Source organism: Sceloporus undulatus, chromosome 1 (genome assembly GCF_019175285.1).
Source record: "Sceloporus undulatus isolate JIND9_A2432 ecotype Alabama chromosome 1, SceUnd_v1.1, whole genome shotgun sequence".
Taxonomy (NCBI): domain Eukaryota; kingdom Metazoa; phylum Chordata; class Lepidosauria; order Squamata; family Phrynosomatidae; genus Sceloporus; species Sceloporus undulatus.
The window spans coordinates 333,035,043-333,052,101 of NC_056522.1; the positions used below are offsets into that span (position 1 = coordinate 333,035,043).

Genomic DNA, 17,059 nt, shown 5'->3' on the forward strand with positions numbered 1-17,059 from the left:
AGGGAGGAGGAGGAGGAGGGAGAGGGGCCCGAGGAGGCCCCATTTGCTGCCCATCCTTCCCAGCGCGGCGCTAAAGTCTCTGCGCCCCCTCCTTCTCTCCCTCTCTCCCCCTCCCTTCTCCGTTCGGAGTCTTGGTCGAGCCTCTCACTCCGTTCCTGGGGCTGAAGAGAGAGAAAGAGAAAGAAGAGAGGGAGAGAGAGAGAGAGAGAGAGAGAGAGAGGAGACGGAGAGTCCCCGTCTTCCTTCTCTCCTTCCAGCCGCGCACTCCTCCTCCTCCTCCTCCTCCTTCTTCTCCTTCTCCTTGCGGCTCTCCCCTTCCTTCCCCTGGCCAACCCCGGCCCCCTCTTCTGCCTCTCCTCCGGCCCCTTCCCTCCGGAGCCGGGGTCCATCCACGCGTGGGGCCTCCCTCGCCTGCCGCTCCCGTCTCCGCCGCTCCCTGATGGGCTGGACGGGGGCTCGGCTCGGGGGCTTCTGCAGCCGCTGCCGCCGCCAACGCCGCCTCCTCCGCCTCCGCAGCCCCGGGGCCTCTCCTCCGCCGACCCTCGCCCGGTGCTGAGGAGCCGCGGGGATGATCCGGATCTTCCCGGATTTCAGCGTCCAGGTGACCGCGGCTGCGGCCGGAGGGGCCGCCGGGCCAGTGCCAGCCGGGCCGGGCATGGGCAGAGCCAACGCCAACGCCAACGCCGCCAACGGGAACCCGCAAAACGTCCAAGGCATCACTTCCTACCAACAACGGTGAGTAGTAGCCCGCAACCTCCCAAGTGCCTCCCTCTCTGCCTCTGAGGGCAGGAAGCCCCTGGCCCGCTTGGGTCTCGATCCTCTGCTTGCCTTCACCCTTCCTCGCACTTGGAGGTTTTGGGTTGGAGGGGAAGGCAAACAAGTAAAACCACTGATTGATTGATTCAGCTGGATAGAGAGGTCTCCCCGCTTTGGCTGGAGCAGAAGCCAACGGGGGAAACAGCTGAAGGCAGTAAAGTTTGGGATCCCGGCGGCGCTTAAGCCTTCTTGCCCCAGCGCCTTGGGCTTCCTCCGTGGCAATGCTGCCCCAGAGGTCTCCTGGATCGCGCCACGGTCACTGACCCCTTCTTTCACTTGGCGGGTCCTCTCCCCCCCCCCCCCCCCCGGTTTTGCCTTTGCCCGTTTTTATTACCAGGGAAGGAGCCTGTCACCTGTTACTAGAAGGAAGGAAGGAGGAAGGGAGGGAAGGAGGGGGGATCCAGCAGGAAGCCCTAAGTGGGCTCAGCCCTGGGCGGCATTCCTGGGATCCCCATTCTGATGCTAATTCCCCCAGCCAGCTTCCCAGACAGACAGATAGACAGACAGATAGACAGCTCCTTTAGGAAGGAAACCTCTCCGCCTTGGATGAAGCAAGAAGTCAATGCGAAGTTGAAAGAAGAGAGACCTTCCGCATCTTGTCGCATTCCCTTTCTCCTCCCCTCCAGTCCCTAAATCCCTAGCATTGTGCCAACAGGGTCTATACTTCCCTTCCTTTTCTAAGATTCTTTAAAACCAACACCCCCAAAACATAAAGAAAGCTCTTTCTTTGTTGTTCACAAAATCATTGGTAATGAAGAAAAAGTAGGAGAGATTCTAGACTGAGCTCTGCCAAATTTTGTTTCCCAAGAGGCTCTAAATATCCTGACTCTTGATCGCTTTAAGTCATATCTCGGATGAGGAAAATCCGAAAGAGAAGAATCAGTACTTGAAACTTCAAGGACAAACTTCACCGGTTTGGCCATGATCCCCTGGTTCCTGCTTTGTCCCTCAGGTTCAGTCCAGTTCGCTGTTAGGGACAAGTTTTGTAAAAATAACTTTGCTTTTCTTGAACTTTGCTGATGGTATTTAGCAGTTTTTGTTTCTTGCCAATGTGGGTTAGACGCTGAGATGTCTGAAATCCTCTCAAAGGATGCTAGAAGAGCGTTTTGAGATTCAAGATCAGGTCATTTTTCTTCATGGAAACAAGAATTCTTTCTATAAAAAAAGGAAGGGGGGCTGGTATAAAAAGGGATGGCGGGGGGGGGGGGGGGGGGGTTGGCATATTGCTTGCCTTCCTTGATAGCCAGATGATTTTTTTTGTCACTCACAGAAGCCCAACATTGCAAGGGATGTTTCCTGAAAGGACAGGGTAAGAGCCCAAAGAGTTTTAATCTGGGAAAGGAGAAGTCAAGGGTCAGAATGGACAGATTAGCTTTTACAGAAATCAGCCCTGTCTCTGAAAAGATGTCCATAGAGAGATCTTGTAGCACCTTAGAGACTAAACTAAAAGAAAGAAATTGGCAGGATTTGCTTTCCTAGACTGAAGTCTACTTGAAAATATGTGTTCCAGGGAAAAGAATGCGTGGACCATTACCTCCTCAGAAATTAGTACTGCATTTAATATTGCATTAGATATTAACAAATATTCAAAAATTACCAACAGATTGGCAAAGTATCATACAAATGCTGTCCCTGGTAAGTTGTAGGAACTGGTTTCATTTCATTCAGTGCTTCTATGTAAATATACAGAGAGATGGGGGTACAGCTCTTAGTACAAGATCGGGTCATTTTTCTTCATGGAAAGAGGAATTCTTTCTATAAAATAAAGAAAGTGTGGCTGTGATAGAAAGGACAGGGGAAAAAAACTTGGTTAGTAGTAGTGCCATCTTTTGTCTCCACATTTGTAGCCCTTTCCTTTCATCCACAATAATGGTGAGTAAAAACCTTCCCACTCTTAGACCTTCATGCAGACCCAAAGCCCAAGGGTGCTCTCCAAATGCATCCAGAGGGGGTCTTCCTGCTGATGAGGTTCTGCCCCTGGTTCCAAGGGACTCAGCGGGGCATGGCTGGTCTTCCACACTCCCGGCCAAAAGTAGGTGACACCTGTTAACTTTGGAGGAGGAGGAGGAGGAGGGGAGGGAGGGGGCTGAAGAGAGGGGGCCTTGGTTGAAACCCGTTTTTAGTCAGGGATGAAAACATGACTTGTGTGTGTGTCCCTTTAAAACCCTTAGTAGCTGCTTGTGAGTGCATTGACCAATTTTGAATGCTGGCAAGATGCAAGTGTCTTGAAAGCGATGGGACCTAAATCAGGAGAGAGAAGAGAGGCTGCTGCAGAGATCCTGGGGTGGCCTTCCTTCTGAGGGATCGCTGCCTTTTATGGCAGAGACCATCTATTTTGGGGGGTCACTGGCTGCGCCCTGGAGCCCAACTTTCTGGCACTTCGAAAACTTTTCTCTCTCCATGCGATCCACTTATAACCCACGGAGCTTTGGGGTTGCCTCCCTGTGTTCACTTTCTCCAAACTGGGCTGGATCACTTTCCAGGTTTGAGAGGCAGATTTCAATGCTCTTGTTTGGGAATCTTTAAAGAAACTTTTCCCCCCTCTCTATCTCCGGGTATAAAAGGCCAAAGTTTCACACAGGTCTAAGAGAGCGAGCGCGAGAGGTCAGGGTTTGAGCCCTGGAGATCTGGAGAAAAGGGTTCAAATCCCGGCCGGGTCCTGGAAACTCACGGGGGGGGGACCTTGGGCGAGTCACACTCTCTCAGCCTCAGAGGATGGCAAGGGCGGCAAAGCTCTTCTGAAGAAATGGGAAAACCCCAGGATAGGGTTGCCATGAGTCGGAAACGACTGGAAGGCACCCAGCAAGAACAGCAATAGAGCCGACAGGGGAAAGGCGCCTCTGAGAAGGGGCCTGCTTCGTTGTTTTTCTTTAACACACACACAGAGCACATGTCCACTGGCATCCTCCTTTCTTCCCTACATTTCTTGGATGCACTACACGGAAGCCCAATGTAGGGAGATCTCGTGACCCCTCTGAAGGTAACTGAGAGGAAGAGGTTGGCGGCACTTCAGTCCACTTCCTCAGATGCCTGTGGAAAGTGAACTTTCCCAGCCAGGGTCAGGGGAGTCCTTCTGCCAGGAGAAATACGGTAAACCCTGCCTGGCCACGGCTGCCTTACAGCCGCGGGCTCTTTCCCCTGGCAGCCAGGCGTCCGCTCCCTCCCTCCCTCCCTCCGTGGCCCCCGGGCGCAGTCGGACGAGGCCTGTGCAGCGGCAACACAACTGGGGGGGGGGTCGCTGAAGGCGGGCGCCCCTTCTTCCACACAACAACCAGGGGGACACAAAGGCACGGACGGAGGGGGGCTCCCTTGGCCCCTTCACACACAACACTGAGGACTGTTGTCCGTGTGTGTGGGCAAAGTGGTAGCGCTAGTGGGTCTTTTTGATGTTGTGTGTGTGCGTGTGTGTCAACGTGTGAGGAAAAGTTGGCAGCGGAACGGGCCTATAGACACACATCAAAAAGGCGACATTTTTTCCTCACACGTGTGCACAAACACACAACCCCATCAAAAAGATGCCACCTTTCCCTCACAAAACATACACTGTGAAAAATACGCCTCTCTTTCCTCACACGTGTACACAAAACACACACAGTGTGGAAAACACACCACTTTCCCCTCACATTGGAACACAAGAGACACACGACACCCATCGAAAACAGGCCACCATTCCCTCCCAGGCGGGCTGTGTTCTGCCACACAAGTCATTCTCGTCGGAACGGGCTTCCATCCGAAAACGCGTGTCTTGTCTGCGGCTTCCTCCTCCTTCCCTCTCTCTCGCTCCAGAGAGGAGTCTGCCAAACTGCAACTCCGAGTGGCGTTGTTGCGCCGGCAGCGGAGCTTCCCGCCTGGTCCCTCTTTTTTACACACACACACAGCCACACAAGCGGCCGGAGCCGAGGAAAGCGGCTAGAGGAAAATGCCTGCTAGGAAAGACTTTCCCCGCGCCTTGACTTTTCTGGCTCGGCTTGGCGCTTGAGCCAACCTCTGGCTGGTGTGTTGTGTGTCTGTTGTGTGCGTGAGTGTGTTGTGGGCCCCTGTCTGGCACACCTGCCCGGCGATGCCAAGGGGCCCGGGTGCCCTCCGGGGCTGCCGGCTGGCTTCCTCCCTCCTCATCCCCGGCCGGCCTTCCATCCCTCCCGCGCCTGGGATGTCTTCTTCGGCAGCGGCGGCGGCGGAGCCTAGGCTCCCTTCTCGGCCCCGCGGCTTCTGGACCCCGGCTTTGGCCGCTGCAGCACCACCAGCACCAGCCGCCGCCGCCGCGGAGCAGCCAAGCAACCTGCGCCAGGATCGCTGCGCCGGGAAGCCGGAGCCCGCCATGGACTTTGCCTCCGCCGGCCTCCCCGAGCAGCAGCAGCAGCGGGGCAGCCATTGCTCCGTCCGCCTCTAGACACACACAAAACCCACAGACACCAGGAGCCGGGGGGGAGGGGGAGGGAAAGAGAGAGTGCATGAGAGAGGGAGAGAGAGAGGGAAGGGGGGAAGAAGAAAGAGAGAGAGAGAGAGAGAAGAGAAAGCCCAGGAAGATGGCGCCCACCAAGCCGAGCTTTCAGCAGGATCCTTCCAGGCGAGAACGGTAACCCTTTTTTCTCTGCATTGAACCGGCGGCTGAGTCTCTGCATGCCTGGCTGTGCCCACCGGGATGGCTTGCCTCCCTTCCCAGGGAAAGAGGGAGGGAGGGAGGGATGGGGTGGCCGAGGAGGAGGAGGAGGAGGAGGAAGGAGGGGGAAAGGCAGACGGCGGCCGAGACCGAGACCGCAAAGACCCGCGGGGGCTGGGGAGTTTGCCTGGCTGCCTATTTGTTTGCTGCCTGGGCCAGGCTGAGGGGCTCCGAGGAAGAGCACAGCCGCAGCCAAGCCACCCTTCTCCTCCCCCCCCCCCCCCCCCCCCCGGGGGGGTCGGGGTTTGGCTCCTGGCAGGAAAGGGGCGGGAGGAGGAGGAGGAATTCCCGGGAGGCAACTTTTGGGCGACGGGGGCTGGAATAGACTTGGCTGGCTGCAGCTGGCCTTGGAGGGGCTGGCCCTGGGTGCGAGGAGCCTTGGCCCAGGCCCCAGCCCCAGGATTGCCTGTTGGAAGGGCCGGCTAGGCCACAAACCCACCAGCTGGCCGGCGGCAAGTTTCCTTGGGAGTCCCCGCTTCTTCCTCCACCCGAGATTTGAGCTGGGAGTTCCTGCAGAACTTCTTTGTCGCACATGAGGAGAAAGAGAGAGAGGGAGGGAGGGAGACATATGCTTTGGGAGGGCTGTGTGTGTGTGTTAGGAACCGCCAGAAGAGTTGGTGGTGTGGCAGTGGAGAGGCTGGCTCTGGGTCCTCCAGTCTCCTTGGCTGGCCTTATTGCCTCTCCCCCTCACCCCTCCTCTATAGCTGCATCCACACTGGAGAAATCACCCGGTTTGGCACCGCGTTAACTCTTTGTCTGGCTCAAGGCTATGGAATTCTGGGAGCTGGAGTTTGTTGTGGGGTCCGACTCCACAACAAACTCCAACTCCTAGAATTCCAGAGTTAAAGCAGTGCCAAACCGGGTGATTTCTCCACTGAAAGTAAAGGGACACATGTGGGGGGGAAATCTCTGGAAATGCCCTGGGAAACAGTGGGAGAATCCCTGAAGGGCAGCCCGAGGTGTAGCTGTCGCCCTTCTGCTGGAAAGGTTCCTCCAGGGCTCCCCAAAGCTGGAAAGCCTGTGTGTGAAGAAGACTCTCTGGGTCATTAAAAACTAGCCTTCCTCGAAAGGGAGTTAAGGGACAGAGCTTGGTGCAAATCCAAGGCATGAAGGCACAAGTTCTGCAGAAGGAAAAGTTCTTCAGGGGGAGCAGACACAGAGGATGGGGTTTCGAAAAGGAAGCCATAAAGAAATGGGGGTGCAAACAAGGAGTTTGCCTTGAGAGGCTTGAGTACCTGGAGCTGAATAGCTTATGGGATGATAGCCTCCCATCTTTGCATCTTCACTAAGCAACAGATTGCAAAGTTTAAAAGTTCACCTGATGTTATTGAAATCCTCAGTGTCACTTGACTATCATAGGCCCAAGAAAAGGCTAAAGTACATGCTGATTTTTTTCCACTTCTAGCTTGACCAGTTCTGCTCAGAGGTGAAGCAGATCCCTTGTTAGGATATGAAAACTACCTTTCCAGCAGCTTCTAAAAATGTCTTCTTAATAGTACAAAGCCATATACTACACACTGACTAATTTGGGAAACCTGAAGAATGCAATTGTTGCTTTGTGCTGTTTCAATCAGGGCACGAAAGAAAAGACTAAATATAAACCTCTACGTTTGTCGTGAAGAAATAGATATCTGAGGGTGCAATCTGTGCATCAGCTGGATTGAAGTGTTTGGATTTGAGCTGATTTAGTCTCATTTTCTAAATAGGTTTAAATCCAGTTAACTTGCCTTTGTTCGTGCTCTACGTCGCGCTTTGTTCATAACATCAAGTCTTGCGTTTTGCACCTCTAGCTGCAATAAGATATATTCGTGATCAAAATACATCATCTTGGTGTAATTTCAGGAAATCAGAGGTTTAACATTCCTTTACTTCTCCCTTAGCTATGAACATTCAATGTTTTCCCTCCAGTGACTGTAAAAACACTTGTATGTTTCTAATAATGTCTTTAACGGCATGGTGTTTTTTTGCACATGAAAGTGTACATTTTGAGAGGGGGGGAGCCAACACATAAATACCAGTATGTCTTCCCTCCCCCAGCTGAACCAGCGATGTTTGCTTCTTCTTCTTCTTCTTTACGAGCCTGGTACTATATTGGTAATAAGTGTATTTACTGGGACAGCTTCAGTAATCTCTCCAGCAGAGGCATATTTGTGTGCCATTTTTGGAATTTTTTTTCTGAGATAGGAATCTGGAAGATAGAATTAATTTCTAGGGGAAACTTCATAGCTGTGCATGAGTGCTTTCTTTATCACCTGTCTCCATTTGGCATTCGAAGAAGGTAAATCAAAGTATGCGATTTGTTATTCTGCTCCACTTGAGAGCTGTACTAAATAACACTTGGTCTGAAAATTCTGATTGAAGTTGTAGGAGGATATACTGTATTTAATTTAATGCCCTTTAATAGCATATTCTTGTTCGGCTCTGATGCTGTCATCTTAAAGGTTGGATCAGAGTAATTTTATCCTGTAGGGAGTGGAATGAGTAATAGTTTCAGAGAGGGGGAAAGAAGCCTAAATCCACAAAACCCCAATAACCAAAGCTTGGCCTAGTGTCCAGATAGGCGATGGTTTTATGCCCTGCAGCTAAACCTGTTGCTACTGTGTATGATACTACAGCCATTTTATGATTAAATGGTACATGGATTGTTTCGTGGGAGCTCTGTTTAAGACATAGCATGTCAGATTGTTGCCTAGAAGACTGCAGTTGTGATTTAAAAAATAAGTGATTCGCCCTGTTCCCCCAAACACAGTACATACTTTACTTGGATATACTGTATAATACAGCAGCTCAGGTCCATATCCACTGGAACTGTACAGGTCCATATCATTTTGTTTATTTTTTTTTTGTTAAATATTATATTTATCACATACATTGTTAAATGGATTAAGGCAGATATATTTGGAGTGAGTTCCATTGAACATAGTAGGACGTACGTCTGAGAGAACGTGCCGAGGGCTGAATTGCATACGCCACTAGAATAAACAGGAATCCCTGTGCAAAAATGCAGCCTAAGCTTCAGTTTAATACTCACTTGGAAAATGCCATGAAAATGAATAGGGTATTACTATGCATGGTTAGAATTTGGCTGATACATATTAAAAAATGAAGAAATCATTATGCAATAATCACACACAAAACCTTTATAAATATCAGCATAACATAACTAGTGGTGTGTGTGTGTGTGTCTCTGTGTGGAGGGGGAACACAACTGTGTTTTATGTTTAGCAGCCATGGATAATTTTCTAATGTTAGTTTTTAGATAATTATTTGAGAAAAGTAACTGGACTCCAACTTGTTGCATATTGTTTATAATATTACAAGGTATTAAGTTATGCAGAAGTAGCTTAGGTTTATCCATTTTTGTTGATATCTCCAAGGAAATAACGGATGCAGTTTTGTATATGCTTACCTGGGAGCATACATGTACAGAGAAATGTAGTTTTGAGTAGACATGCATAGGATTGTACTTCAGATAGACACAAGTATAATGAATATGATATGCCAGAGTTATTCATAATCCACACCACTGTTGTAAAGTGTAAAAAAAGGTGCCTTTGGTTTTTTATGTATTTTTTCCTACAGTATATGCTTAAACACAGCAGTGATAAATGATGATATGCATTGTCTAACACTTGCTTTTATATAAATAGCTCCAGAAGATTGCTTAAATGATAATCGAAAATATGAAATAGGGTGGCCTTCATATCACAAGGCCAAGGGTCTACAAATGGAAAAACTGAAATAATGAAATATTTCCAAGGCAACAGACTGTCAACAAGAACAGTAATGCATGGGCATATCATAGAGGTACCAGAGAGGATATTAGATCTTATAGCTCTAGATTTAGGAGTTATAACAACCTTTATTAAACAGAGCCTCCCACATTACCACAGTGTTTCTGATTCCAGATTTATGGATTAGTAGTTGCACTGATGTTTAGAGTTTGAAGCATTCTCCATGTTATTCTTACTGACTGGAATCATACATTATTTCATGTTTATATGCGGGTATGATAAACTTACAGTAACTATTTTAAGCAGCTAATGAATTTGGAGCTTAAAGAGTTTTGTCTGTTTCTTCATAGCCCAAGCTACTGTAACAGAAATTTGCAGCTATATATTATGTTTGGCACCGACAATTAAAAATAAATGTATCGTCATAATATAATTTGAATTGCCATAATAACTGTAATAGTTAATGTCTTTTCTTATAGCAAGTTGCTTGTCAGATCACACACTAAGAGTATTGTGACCAGGTTGATATTCTTCTTATATGTATTTTTCTGTGAGGCTACTCTAGCTGAATTTACCATTCAGGAATTTGATGTTTTGCATTGATACTAAATTACAAAATTGTGCCATTTCAGATGTAGGCATTTTTGGAATATCATGCTGTAAGCACCCCAGTCACCACCATTTGAGTGCACTATACTATCAGTGTCTTGCCAAAAAACATATACATGATAACTGAAGAGTGTCTGTGCCATTCATACTTTTAAAACTTGTGTATTGAGTAAAGGGAAGGCATGCTAAATATTAGGCTTACTCTAGAATTTAATGTAGAGATGTGAAAACAATGTTGTGCAACAGAGCTTAGTATTGACTGTGGGGTTTTTGTTTTGTTTTGTTTTGTTTAGAAACTGAACTCCTAGACGTGAAAAAATTCACCCAACAGATATTAGTTACTGTTTAGGATACATTTTATCAAGTGCTGTTTTAGCAATTGTTTTATTAAAAAAACAATTATTTTTGTTTTGTTTTGATAACAACTGTTTATCCATAATGATAACAACGGTTTAGTTCCCAGCATTTATATATAGATAGAGAGAGAGAGAGAGAGAGGGGGGAGGTGTTTAGGATAACAGATGGAATATTTTGTATGAGAGCACAAAAGATAGCTGACTGTAGTCACTTAGTCTGAATATTATGGTAGAAGTTATTTTATTATGACACATTTCAAAGCACATGTACCTGGAAGTAAATATCATCATAAGATCTCACTGGTACAATTCATTAGTACAAGTGTACAAAGCTTTAGAATTAATAGTTTTTTTTAATGCATTTTTGTATATGCCTGCAAATTACATTTAAGGATTTATAAAAGACAACTGGTTACCTTCTAGAGAGAAAGAGTTAATTATATTTTAAATGAAACATTTGTGCAGCCTCCCTGGTTTAGGAGAATTTTGTAATTCCATTTGCTTTGCTCAAAATTCTTTCCAAGATAGACTAAAGTGTTTGTAGCATTATTGCCCATGGAACTTGATACATTAATCCTATTTTCATGTAATACCATGTTAATTTGCAGGAGGGTCACATAGTAAGGATGTCATAGTTGCTCCTATATCAGATGTAACTGCAGCATTGTTCAGTGGCCAGTAGGATCAGTAATTTCACCATATACAAAGTGCCTGTAAAATGAATAGATCTCTAGTGCCCTTTATTTTAACAGGACTTCAAGTGCAAGTATTCATTAATAATTTATTGTATGCCTGTGTATTACTCTGAATGATATTACATTGAAAGATGCACTATACTGGGAATAGTATCATTTTTAAGTTTTAAAAAATACATATCTTTGTACTGGGGATATAAGCACAAGTTATATTATTTTAAAAGAAAAATTAGAATTAAGTGTACACATATAAAAGGAAGAAGCTGCTTCCCAGATACTAATATTTAAGTGTATAGGCTCTCATTTTTTCTTTTTACATAAGGCTGACTTCAAATCTTCTCCGCTGTTACAACTGTATACACGTTTGAATTCTTTTACTAAGAGAACTTTGAAAACATTTATATATAATGGACATTTATTTAAGGACACCTAAACAGATACAGTTCTGCTATGTAAAGATGTTCACATTCATCCCAGTTTTGCATGAAACTTAACTTCTGTGATACCGAATGAACAAATGATCAGACCTAAATCAGAGTTTCTGAATTATATTGTAAAAAAAAAAAAAAAAAAAAAAAAGGGGGGGGGGATAGGTTCCTTTAGGGGACTTCAGAATGATCTAAATACTGTATATTGATGAGTCAGCTGCCACCAGTCAGTGGAAGTTTGGTGTGCATTCTGAATGAACTGAGCTCTACATAGTGGGGGGAAATGATCATGTAATGCCATCTTGTCACAAATGCTGACCTGAAAGCAAGACTGAGCAAGAACTGATAATTATCCGTGAGCTCTTTCTCTTGTTTTTGTCTCACTGTCTTCATGGTATTTCCTCATCCCAGTGGATAATTTTCTTTCACTTTGCTCTTTACTGCCTGCACTTGGGAATACTTGTAAACCATGGGTTATGAGAATCAATGTGTCTGAACCTTGAGCATGCAGTCTTTCCACTTCCTTCTTCCCCAATGCAGCTGCGAGGAGAAGGGGGTAACTGTTTCATTCTAGTTTGATTGCTCATTATGCTGTAGTTACTTGTTAGTGTTTAGGGCAGGGGTGAGCAGCTGTGGTAGATCCAAAGAGAAACCTCCTTCTTCTGGGAAGCTCTAGAGGCTGCTGAAACTGCCCCCAAAGTCAAAGTACAAAAACCAAAAAATGTAAAAGAGGTATTGTATTGCTAGAAATACAAGGTTTTTTTTAAAAAAAAGATGTTAAGTGTTATAGTTGTACCCATGAAAGCTTTCAGAAGAGGCAGTTTATCCTTTTGCAGGTTTTTTTTTTTTTTGGGTGGGGGAAGGAGTAAAGAGTGGTCTAGCGAGTCTGGAGAGGTCAAGGGCCACAAAAATAATTTTGGAAGCCATTTGATGCCCAGTGTTGCATTTTGCTTAGGTTTAGGGTTAGATTTAGATAAAGAAGCCTGGATTGTAAAATGGTTTAAAATTGGGTGGTTTCCTTATTTAACACCAAGTTCAGGGTTTTGTTTTTTTTCTTCCATTTTCAGCCATGATGAATTACTATGGTTAGTAGGTCTGTTACTGTTCCTAGAATTACTGTGGTTCCATTTGCACCAAAGGAGGGCAGGTAAGGGAGAACCACAAGAGCCTTGAACCTCAGATGCATAATCTTAAACCACAGTTTAGCATTATGGGCAGGGTCGCTTTTTATCGCAGGACTAGTATTTATGCATGTCACACACAAAATAATATTGTTAGAGTTCTGAGGGTTTAGGGATATCTCTCTCCATGTATGTATGCCCACAGACCCATGGCCAAATTCATTATTATCATTTTATTTTACTTCGTTAACAGAGAAAATGAAGATAGGCATCTGGCATACTGTCCAAAACAAGGAGTATTTTGAGACATTTGATCAAACTGAAATGCATATTTTTATAGGAAGTCTGATATGTTTTACTAGTGCTAACTTAAACGTGGAGATGCAGGGGAAGGGAGTATTAATTGGGGAGAATCAGTGATGGAGACCGGGTGAGATTCAAACAGTGGCAGCAGCTCATGCTGTTTTTTTCTTTTACCACTGTGCCCCTTTCACAAGAAACTCTTTGACCTTAGCCCATCTTGCTTTAATTAGAAGTCCCAGTTTTAAGCTGATACATCCTGATGAGATGAAAGTGACTGGGGTGACTTTTTATGCAAAGTACTGTGTTCAGAAACTATATCGCTTCAGCCTTCCAGTGCATTCTTTTCTTGAACTCAGAGTGGCCATTCTTGAACCAAAGAACTTCAGTGAGAGGCTCAACTATGAGTTACAGAATTACAATTTATCTAAAAGTTAAGTTCTGTCACTTCTGGTTTGAATTGAAATATTAAGTTTGTATTCTACTTCAAGCATTTATTGACTTTACTAGGATTTCAGAGTTATCTATTTCAGTTGCTCTGAATGGTCCTTGTACTGTATATTTTTTGTATACATTTAAATTTCAACATAATTGTTACATGTTGTATTTTGTTGAAGTTTTTAGTTATCCTTACTATCCGTATCTCTCTCTCTCTCTACATCCATATTTAAGATATGTACTTGTTATCAGAAGACAGTGTTTCATGAATCTTTTGAAGTGCAGATTTCCAACTAATCCATGGAAACACAATAAAGATTTTTAAAAGATTTCTCATTTTTGCTATACACTACATACTGGGGGGAAAATAAGCGAGAACCCAGAACATGAAATGGAATGAAATGAAGGACAATTGAATTATGAGTTGAAGGTAACAGTGGTTCGAAGAAATGTTAGGAGCGGTCTGGGTGACTTTTACTTGTATGCATACTGGATATATTACATGGAAGACCCAAGAAGGAATTTCTTGAATGATGAAACCACTAGGTGCATAATGAATCAAGGACTCTCTTTATACTGTTACAATGTTACCTTGTGTATCCTAGTTATTGCTCTTAGGGATTCTTGCTGGGCACGAGGAGGTTATGGCGGGTTACAGACCGCCTTCAAGCGGCCGTTTTCCCGCCGCCGCCATTCACTGCAGAGGGAAGCCCCAGAGGCCAGACTGCGAGGCTTCCTGGTGCAGTGAAAAAGGAGCGCCAAAATGGCGCTCCATTTCAAAACGCAGAAGTGGTGCCGTGAGGGGCAAAGTGCACCCTCGTGGCGTCACTTCCGCCGTGACACGTCTGGACGCTATGCGTCCAAGATGTCAAAATGGCGGTACCCATGTGGATGGGCGCTGCCATTAAGGACGCGCTCCGCATGTACTAGGAAGAAGGGTCATGAGGAAGGTAAGACCCTTCCTAACCCTAATATGGCCCTTCCTAACTGCGTGTACTTTATGGCGGTCTGTAACCCGCCTATATGATCTTTTTACTTTTTTAAAACTAATTACAATTACTTTTGTCTGAACATAGAGTTAGAATGGTGCAGTGGTTTGAATGTTGGAACAAGGCTCTGGGAGACCACTGTTCAAAGCCATGAAAATACCTTGGGCAAGTCATACTCTCTCTGTCTTGGAGGGAGGCAATTGCCAACCTTCTTTGAATAAATCTTACTGAGGAAAACCCATGTTAGGGTTGCCATAAGCTGAAGTTGACTTGAAGAGATATAACAGCAGCAGTGTTTGAACTTGGTCAAATTATGCTTGCCTATGTTGCTGTAGTCTTATGATTCCTTGCGCAAGTTCAACAGGAAGTTACTGGATAGAGAAGTCATGAGTATATATGGGTTTCAGCCATATGTTTACACAGAGGAAACTCTGACTGAAATCAAGATACTAAATTGCACTGAAAATGTATACACAAATGTTATGTGCATCCCTTTCCCCAAATTTAAGATATTTGTCTGTGAATAGTCTGTGAGTAGTGTTAAGCCCACCAGCATTTAATATAATTGTAGGCAAGTAATTTTTATTGAACTTGTTTGTAAGGCTCATATAGTGTTCTTTACACTGAAATAAATACAGTGCACCCTTTCTTTACTCGTGGATCCATTCCAGGTCCCCCCACATAAGGGAAATACTGTGTATGCTGGAGCCCTGCATATGCTGGAACAGTGGAGCTCCTGCCTGTGGTGTGGTGCGTGTGCCATGGGCACACATACAATTTCCTCTTCTGGTGCATGGCTTTCAGCATAAGTTGAAAGCCACGTATGGTCCGCCCACTTATGATATGGATGCACTGTAAAGAAAGATGGTGATAAAATGCTAAATTGCTCCTGAATTTTTGGAAAATCATGAACATTAAGTGTAATTGACTTCTTGTACAGGGCAATTCCCAGTATGTGTTTCTTCTCTATCATGAAGAACACAGTACATTCATGTCCTGTGTCAATATGCTGGTGACTCTGTATTGGGTTTTAGTATTAACCTAAAGGTGCTGCGTGCTATCCCTAAAATAGATTCAGTACCTTGGATAGCTCATGTAAGATTAAAACCCAGAGTGGATACACAGCTCTAGTCACATAGGAGCCACCAGGTGCCACTATTTAGATCCTTTCTTAAAGGTCCGATTATTGTGAAGTCGAAGGCTTTCATGGCTGGCATCCATAGTTTTTTGTAGGTTTTTCGGGTAATGTGGCCATGTTGTAGAATTTATTCCTGACTTTTTGCCAGCATCTGTGGCTGGCATCTTCTGAAGATCCTAACCACAGATGCTGGCAAAACATCAGGAATAAACTCTTCTTGAACTTGGCCACATAGCCCCAAAAACCCATAAAAAACTATGGTCTGATTAATGTTACCTGTCCAGACATGGTTATTTTGATGAAGTTCCACTATAATAAAAGTGAGATGAGGAAACCATGCTACAGGCCTTTCAAAATCCATCTTCCACAGATGTGTGTTAAATATCTCTTCAGCATTTAGCAGGAGGTTTACTTACTATGTTCTGCATATGATGCCACACAAATAGTGAATGTATAGGCATCTCCTCACATTGGATATGGTTTGTTGTTGAATCACACACTGTTGCCTTCTACAGATACCTTCAGACTTTTGCAGCTTAGAGAAGTTTAGACACTTCTGAGGTCCTATCCCACTCTAGAGCTAACTCCAACAAGCAACATTTTTTGTGAGTTTTTTGGACTATGTGTCCATGTTCTAGAAGATTTTCTTCCTGATGTTTCACCAGCATCTGTGGCTGGCATCTTCAGAGATGATTTTGCCATGGCCACATAGCCCGAAAAACCCACAAAAAACTATGGATGACGGCCATGAAAGCCTTTGACTTCCATCAAGCAAAATTGGTCAACTGGCACAAATCAGTACATAGGCAAGTTATAGTCTGTTTGCCACTTGCGGTTTCCCACTTGAGATGAGCATCACATGAGATGAGATTACCTACACAAAATGTGTCTACAAAGAATTAATAAATACAGCAGTCTTTGAACAAGATGGGGAAGGCTTATTCTAGGTTCTACTAGGCTGATAGAATTGTGTTTTTTATAGACTTGTATTTTGGTTTAAATTCAATTGGATAGGTTTTTTTTTTTTTGTTTCCCAGATAGCTGGCAATGGTTAATATGACTTAGAGAACAAACAATGTAGCATTGACATTCTGCTTTATATAAACTGAAGGGTTTTGTTGCTTCATTTTCCACCCTGGATTATTCATGCCGCTTTGAGCTTTTGAATCTTGTTTGGATTAAAGTTCACTTATGCACTATCTTAAATGATATAGTTTGTTGTAGAATTACGCTTTTCAGATTGCATGCCACTTGGGCATAACAGTATAATTTGCTAAGTTTTAGAATAAAAGTCTTCTTTCCACAAGTAAAGAACAGACTTGCAGTATTATAGAGAAATACAAAATACTCAACCACTTGTAGGTAATAGTCTTTATAGGTCAAGGTGGAGGTCAGTGGAAAGGGCTGAATGACTGAATCTTTACAATGTTGGCTGTAGGATAAAAAAGGACTTTCACAGAGTGTGTTGTTTATCCCTTAACCTTCATAATAGCACCAAGTGGCTGATCCTATTTGAGAAAAGTGTCACTAGATACAGATTGGCTGTTATACTTCAGTTCTGTATAAATCACTAGTTCACAGAGAAACCCAGAAAACCTTCTTAATGAATTACTGCTTTGTATGAAATACAGATTATCAGAAACCTGCAAAAATGGTTAATGCCTCATTTGTCATTCACCATCAGTATTTTATAAAGCATACATCTTTGGAGTAAAGCTAGATTATTCTTTTTTTCCGCCTCTGCATTTTAGTTGCATAAATGAACAATTGTATTC

General features: G+C 44.6%; 1 protein-coding gene across 2 annotated transcripts in view; it reads left to right on the forward strand.

Moving 5' to 3' along the window:
- Positions 1-306: 306 nt before the first annotated feature.
- The window catches only part of NPAS3 (neuronal PAS domain protein 3), a 952,772-nt gene continuing 936,019 nt past the window's right edge, over positions 307-17,059 (forward strand). The window contains exon 1 of one of the 2 annotated variants that reach the window (XM_042477645.1): positions 307-735. In XM_042477645.1, coding sequence (XP_042333579.1) covers positions 569-735 — 167 coding nt within the window. In that variant the 5' untranslated portion in view covers positions 307-568. Of the gene's footprint in view, positions 736-4,535; positions 5,393-17,059 lie in introns of those variants that run through there. The other variant, XM_042477653.1, reaches the window with a different exon arrangement.